The 7557-nt window shown below is 39.7% G+C and overlaps 1 protein-coding gene across 1 annotated transcript in view; it reads left to right on the forward strand.

Annotated features, from left to right (window-relative positions):
* The window catches only part of olfm3a (olfactomedin 3a), a 117030-nt gene that overhangs the window by 100422 nt on the left and 9051 nt on the right, over positions 1-7557 (forward strand). The window contains exon 4 of the mRNA XM_028811104.2: positions 2325-2544. Within this exon, the coding sequence (XP_028666937.1) occupies positions 2325-2544 (220 nt within the window). The remainder of the gene's footprint in view (positions 1-2324; positions 2545-7557) is intronic.

A 7557-nucleotide genomic window follows, 5' to 3' on the forward strand; every position in this document is an offset into this window, starting at 1 on the left:
ATGGCCAATTGACAATAGTGGAGAGGAAAACACAAACTCTATTCAGCAGCATAACTGGAAGTAAATAAGTCTTTGGTGGGTCCACAGTCAGTTATAACAAACAAAGGTAGACATAGTGACATGCTTGAAGACCTCGGCCAACTGGCTGACCAACCTCTCCTGGGCATTCTGTAGTAGAGTTAGTGCTAGACCATGCAATTTGAAGACAGAATCTTTCCATCCGATGATTCCAGGGTTCCCTGAATCTCAGATGACTTTAACATGAGTAGGAGAACAGCTTTGCAGTAGAACAGTGGCACTAAGCGCCACAACAGATACCAAGAAGAAGAACAGCATAGAGGAGGGTTAGTAACAGTTTATAAGTACACAGATCAGACGTGACATTATAACCACTGATGGGTAAAGTGAATAACATTAGTTATCTTGTTACAGTAGCACTTGTCAATAGGTGGGATATATTAGGCAGTAAGTCCACAGTCAGTTCTTGAAGGTGATGTGCTGGAAGAAGGAAAAATGGGCAAGGATCTGAGCGAGCCTGACAAGGCCCAAATTGTGATGCCTAAATGACTGGGTTAGAGCACCTCCAAAATGGCAGGTCTTGTGGGGTATTCCTGGTATGCAGTGGTTAGTACCTGACAAAAATGGCCCAAGGAAGGACAACTGGTAAGCCAACAAGAGGGTATTGGGCGCCCCTGGCTCATTGATGCACATTGGGAGCAAAGGCTAGCCCATCTGGTCCAGTCCGACAGAAGAGCTACTGTAGCACAAATTGCTGAACAATGTAATGCTGGCCATGAGAGAAAAGTATTACAACACAAATTGCATCTCAGCTTGCTTGATGGGTCAGAGTGGCCATGCTAGCTCCTGTCCACCGCCAAAGGCACCTATAATGGGCATATGAGTGTCAGAACTGGACCATAAAGCAATGGAAGAAGGTGGCCTGTTCTTATGAATCACATTTTCTTTTCGATCATGTGCATATCCAGTTATGTGTGTCATTTTCCTGGGGAAGAGATGACAGCATGAAGGCAGTGTGATACTCTGGGCAATGTTTTTCTGCAAAACACTAGATCCTGGCATTAATGTGGATGCTACTTTGATACATACCACCTACCTGAAGATTGTTGCAGATAATGTACGCCCTTGTATGGTAATGGTATTTCCAGATCATAAGGGCTCTTTTAGCATTATGATGTGCCCTGTCAAACTGCAAAAAATGTTCAGGAATGTTATGGGGAACATGACAAAGACTTCTGGGACTTGGCCTCCAAATTCCCCAGATTTCAATCTGATCAAGCATCTGTGTCATGCTCTGGAAAAACAAGTCCGATCCATGGAGGCCTCACCTTGCAGGTTGCAGGACTTAAAGGATCTGCTGCTAACATCTTGGTGCCAAATAACACAGGACACCTTCAGAAGTCTTGTGGTGTTCACGCCTCGATGTGTCAAAGCTGTTTTGGTGGCACAAGGGGGAACTGCACAATGTTAGGCAGGTGGCTTTCGTGTTGTGACTGATCGGTGTATTGTGCTAGTTATAATTTTGTGCAAATGACTAACAAACAGAGATGTGTTATGCACAGCTAATCAGCAGCTCTTGTCAGTGCATGCCAAACTAAAGTAGTGAGCCTTCATCCTGGATTTAAAAGGTGAGAATGAAGGGGTATCTCTTACATATAAGCAGGCAGATCTTGTCACAGCTTTGGGTCACTGTAACTGAAAGCTTAACCTTCCACTGTTCTTAATAACCATTGGAACCATAGATACTGTGGTTTGTAAGTGAAGGGGGTAAAAGGTTTAGTAGAATCAATAAAGGAACAAATTATGGACCACCTGACAAGCTAATTTCTGAATTTTAATTGGCTAGTGTGATGGTGGGCATGATTGTGTTCTGTTTTAGATCAGTGTCTTCTTCAGGGTTTCTTCCTAACTTGCACCTAATGTTGCTTTGACAGGCTCCCTGCATTCTTAAAACCGAAGTGAGTGGTTACAGTAAATGTCCATTTATATTATTTTATACTTGGCTTGTAATTAATGTTAATTTTAAAAAATTTTCATTGAATTAACAATTACAACGTTTATTATAATCAAGTATATAAATTAAAGGATGAAAGCAATAAATTAAATATTCTTGCAAAAATCAACACTTGTTGATTTTTTAATAAAACTAAAGTTTTTTTAGAATAAAATATCATAGAAGATAGAAAACGACAAAGCATTACTGCTTAATGTTAATGAAAAATACATTTGACACTGTTATATTGTAGGTCTTTTTTTAAATATAGATTATAAACCAGTGTTAACACATCTTTCTAATTCATTTGCAGGACCTTAAGGAAAAAATGGACGAACTTCAGCCACTAATCCCTGTTTTGGAACAGTACAAAACAGATGCCAAGTTAATCACACAGTTTAAAGAAGAGATCAGGAACTTGTCTGCTGTCCTAACAGGAATTCAGGAAGAGATTGGTGCATATGATTTTGAGGACCTTCATCGACGAGTGCTAAGCCTCGAGACTAGGTTACGAAACTGCATGACCAAGCTGAGTAAGGATAATATATCTGGCTAAAGCTTATTTGCTTTGTGTGCATGTACTATTTGTACCATCGATGCATGATTAAATCACAGTGGTTACAGACTGGAAAAGCCAGACCGAACCTCCCTATCCTAAGCAATGGGACGTGCAGCTCCAGGTGTTTTCAGGCCTGCACAATATTAAGCAAATCTGTCTAAAGTATCGTGGGTTTAAAACGGAATTGCCTGCCAGTGGGCCGTGTTTTGTGGAACTCCAGTTCTTTCACTTAAATCTTGAATTGCTAGTGCCAGTATACTACTTCGACAGGATTATGAAGGTCCTCACCCTATCACAGACCGGGACTTGTCCATCCTTTCCTTATTAACCTAATTTTGGCCTTTTGTACCATGCCCTTAATCTCATTCTGCCTACTTCTCATGACTACAAGTCAGGGAGGAAATATAAATTGAATATTGTTCAACTAATAGATGCCACTTCGCCACCAGAGCCTGGTATGGAACGTGCAGTCAATGTGTTTCCTGAAGTAGAGCTTCTGCTTTTAAAACATTTTTACATATGACAAGCCACTCTTTCAGGAGAGTATCAAACCTCCAGGTTTAGAGGTGTTGACATTCATTTCTACTGGTTCACGTTCAACTATCAACTACTTGAAGCAAATATCACAGGTACAAAAAGCACAGATGCAACCCGTAGGCCCCCAAAACTGGAAAAGACAAAGATTTGATCCACTGTTCTAAGCCTAGGACTGGATCTACATGGAATACCCTGAAACTCAAAGTTAGAATGACATAATAGTTTAGATTGAAGAATGTGGTTCCTCAATAATTTGGTTGCCTTTTTTTAAAATCATTAGTTGTACCCTAATCTGACAATCCAGTGGCACTGGCTCTCCTTTCAATACAATATAGAACAGACAATATAAGTAAAGCATCCTGAGAACTTCCAACACCCTCAGCATTTTATGCCAGACCTCATCCAACCCTCCAGCTTTGCCAATATGAAGCCACACCAAAGATCTAAGCCTTGTTCTGACTTTGGCATTGTCTCCTTTGAAAAGGCTTTGCCATCCAGTGTCAAGAGTCCCTTAAAATGCACCTGCCACATCTCGTTCGTCAGTATCAATGTGTTACCATTCCAATGATCTATCTGGTTGATGTCCCATTGTGGCCTTTAGGATAAACTGGCTGACAATTTTCTAGAAACCCTTTTAAAATAATTCTTCACAACTATACCAAATATCACTTACACTTTAGCCTTTGCTTCTGCTGTTGCTTGTGACATCCTGACATCTTCAGATCAGTCAGATCTGAAGGCTTATGTGTTAAACTTCATTTAAAGTCAGATTCTATATGGGTTATAATTTGAATTCTTTTTTATTTTTTATTTCTTTGCACATCTGGTTAAGGTTAATTTGTTTGTCATTTGAGTTATTATGAGGAACACTTTAGTGAGGTCTGTTTTCACACAATTTCTACTTCTTAATGCTAAGTTTTGTTCACTTCTTCCCATAATTGTTTCTTATGGGCAACAACATTTTGTGTTGTTTTGTTTACTTGTTGGTAACTGAGAGTGTGCAATGTATTACATCACTAGCGCAACTCTGTTAAAGTCAGTGCTGCACCCTTCCTGGGTATCTATACTGTATATTGGTTAACATTTATAGCAATAGGCTTAGTTTCTTGTGTTCTGACTTTGATTTGGGATTTAATTTTGGGCACTGAAGAAAGTTAGGATAGGCTAGTTTGAACTTGGCTAGGCTCGTGACTCCCATCTTCTGATTCTTTAATCAATAAAATGCTGCTTCTTGTCATTGTGGCAGTACAATATGTTAATGGCTTCCCTTACTTCTAGTATATACCAGTTGACTGTGTGACTGCTGTCATGACCATCACAAGACATCTTTCATCATAGGCTTTTGTCATCTATTCCAGTTTCTTGTAGCTGACTTTTGTAAGACTTGTAGACTCTTGGGAAGACATTTGAGCACAGCCTAAAGGGAGCGTCCAGCAGAGAGAACTCACTGCTCATTTTGATCACTTTGGCCTATCAATTTAAATGACTTTTAGCACCAATTAGCCATATGTTTGAACAAATCGTTTGCTATGGATAGTTCATGACTGCTTGGGTTGCTGCTGGAAGACGTGTTGGTGAGGCCATCAGGGGGTGCCTACCCCTAGGTCTGTCTGTGGATTCCAATGCCCCAGTGAAGAGACAAGCACACTGTTCTGCAAAAATCAGTGCCATTCTTTGGAATTCAACATGAAACCAAGGCCCTGACTCTCTGTGGTCATAAAAGATCACCTTGCATCTTTCAAAAAAGTAGGGTGTACCCCGATGTCCCAGCTAAATTGCCCACCATTGCCTGGTCTTCCTCCTAATTATCCCTCATCCCTTATTGGCTAATTACCACCTTTACCCCTTCACCACCTAATAGCTAATGTGTACTGAGAATGTAGGTGCAGAATGGCAAAGTGGGTCAACATTGGTGGTAGTTGAAGCTTTTCCCTAATATTGAAGTTAAGTACTTTTGAGTAGATTAGAAAAGCCCTATATGAATGTAATTAATAACTATTATTATCAACATAGAGTAACTAATCAAGTAATAAAACAATTCACAGCTTGAATTCATATATTGGAGACAGTTCCCCATTTTTAAGTTTCTTTCCATCATATCTTAGTAATGGCTTTCTACTTCAATTTCTCCTTTACGTAATTCTTTGTTTTTGACCATTCTGACAAAAGATAACTGAGGTGCAAAATTTTGTTTTTGAAAGATTATGAAAAAATCAGTGTCATATATTGCAGATGATTGATATTAGGCTGAAAAAAACTATTTGATTTATGAAGAAACTAACAACTGGTATTGGGAATTTTGACCTTTTTTGTTTAACTTGTATTTTTTTTTTGTCTTTAGAAGACTTTATTTATAGTTGTGTACATTCATTAGCTTTTTGATTGCCTATTTTGAGTGTCATTGTCGAAGCTCTGCTTAATCAGGCTGTGTAACCTACCACACCTAGAGTTACTCATTAGTAAATACCATCTGTCCCCATAGCCCTGTTAACGTTATGTTTACCCCAGGAAAAATGAGCCAAAAAGTAGAATTGTTTTCAACAAGAAAAATGTTATGGGGAACAAAAAACATGTAAATACCAAAACATCAACATGAATACATTAAGAAAGAATGTTGAGTGTCGGGCAGCATGGTGGCGCAGTGGGTAATGCTGCTGCCTCGCAGTTAGGAGAACCAGGTTCGCTTCCAGGGTCATCCCTGCATGGAGTTTGCATGTTCTCCCCGCGTCTGCGTGGGTTTTGTACAGGTACTCCGGTTTCCTCCCACAGTCCAAAGACAGGTTAGGTGCATTGGCGATTCTAAATTGTCCTTGGTGTGTGTGTGTGCGTGCACCCTGCAATGGGCTGGCGCCCTGCCCGGGGTTTTTTTCCTGCCTTGCGCTCTGTGTTGGCTGGGTTTGGCTCCAGCAGACACCCCCGTGACCCTGTAGTTAGGATATAGCAGGTTGGATAATGGATGGATGTTGAGTGTCCACTGCTATACTGATGCAGGCTTAGTACACGTCCTTCATGAGATACTGTATGTTTTGAAACAATCACTAACACATGCACCAATGTTGAAATCAAGACAGTAGAAGTGTTTTTCTTTGCGTACTTCTATTGTAGTATTTTATGTGTTGTCTGCACACGAGAGAGTAGAATTTGAGTGCCTGATCCGCATGATTGACACTGTCCATTGTGCCTTAATGACTTCAACATTTTCCCCTGACACAATCCTTTACAGTTGCAACATAGTGAACAAGTGCATAGGCAGCTAATATCTTTCTTGTCTTTGCTACTGTCGCACCGCAAAGTTTCACACAACCAAACTCACCCCATACATTATGGCAGTAATGTTGTTGAGTGCCTTATGCATCAGTTTCACTATTCATGTCAACACCTGTTGACCAATTCACATCATCCTCACTATCAAATCCTCATATTGAGCAATGGTTCAGTTTCAGTTTATGATAAAACCCTGCGCTCTGACCCCAAGGGGTATACGAAAACTAACAAATTCCTAATACAAGAAATTGTATAAGGTGACATAAAGAACAAAAAAAAACGTTTGTGGCCTTTTATTTGCCATTGTGTTTTTTTTTTTTTGGAGGCTCTGCCCCACCCATAAATATTGATAAGTTACCTTAGAGTTACCATAAAGTGTCAGCAAGCATAACATATTAATAAATATAATTTTTTTGCAGCATGATGTTATTTCATCCACTAGATGGATTAACACTATACAGTGCATCATAACACATCAGCCCGAGCCTGACTTGGGTTTAACCGTGATTACACAGAATTTATGCTCTGCGTTAATTCCAAAGTGGTTAAACAAAACTGCTCAGGGTAGCTATATTGGGAGAGAAAGCTCCTGACAATGGTGCTTTCAAAGTCTTTAAAGAATAAACCAATCAAAGGCTAGGATATTGAAAGATTCTTTAAGCTACTAAACAAAACAGCTACTAAACTATTTAGTAAGCTACTAAACAAAAAATGTTTAAGCTACAGTAAAACCTTGGATTGCGAGTAACTTGGTCTGCAAGTGTTTTGCAAGACGAGCAAAATATTTTAATAAATTTTAACTTGATAAATGAGCGATGTTTTGCAAAACGAGTAGTACGTATACGCTTTGTCTGCTGAGCATCACATGATCACAACTGAGCCGATGGTGGTTCTCTCTGTCTCGCTACGGGATTGTGGGTAATTGTCTCCCATGCTCGGTCTCAGTCGGTGTGCCTCACTCATATAGTCAACATCCGTACGAGTGTATACTGTTTACTATAGCATTGTGATCACATGCATGTGCGTAAAACATTTTTTAATTTTGTCTCCAATTGTAGTGACTGTTCTTTAGTAACTGTACTAGATTAGGGAGATGTGCAAAATATGTGAAAGAGTGTAGAAAAAGCGCCACCCGAATAAGGCTGTAGCACTGCGGGCGATGAATCAGTTTAATGATAATGCAATG

This window comes from Erpetoichthys calabaricus, chromosome 10 (assembly GCF_900747795.2).
Source record: "Erpetoichthys calabaricus chromosome 10, fErpCal1.3, whole genome shotgun sequence".
NCBI lineage: Eukaryota > Metazoa > Chordata > Cladistia > Polypteriformes > Polypteridae > Erpetoichthys > Erpetoichthys calabaricus.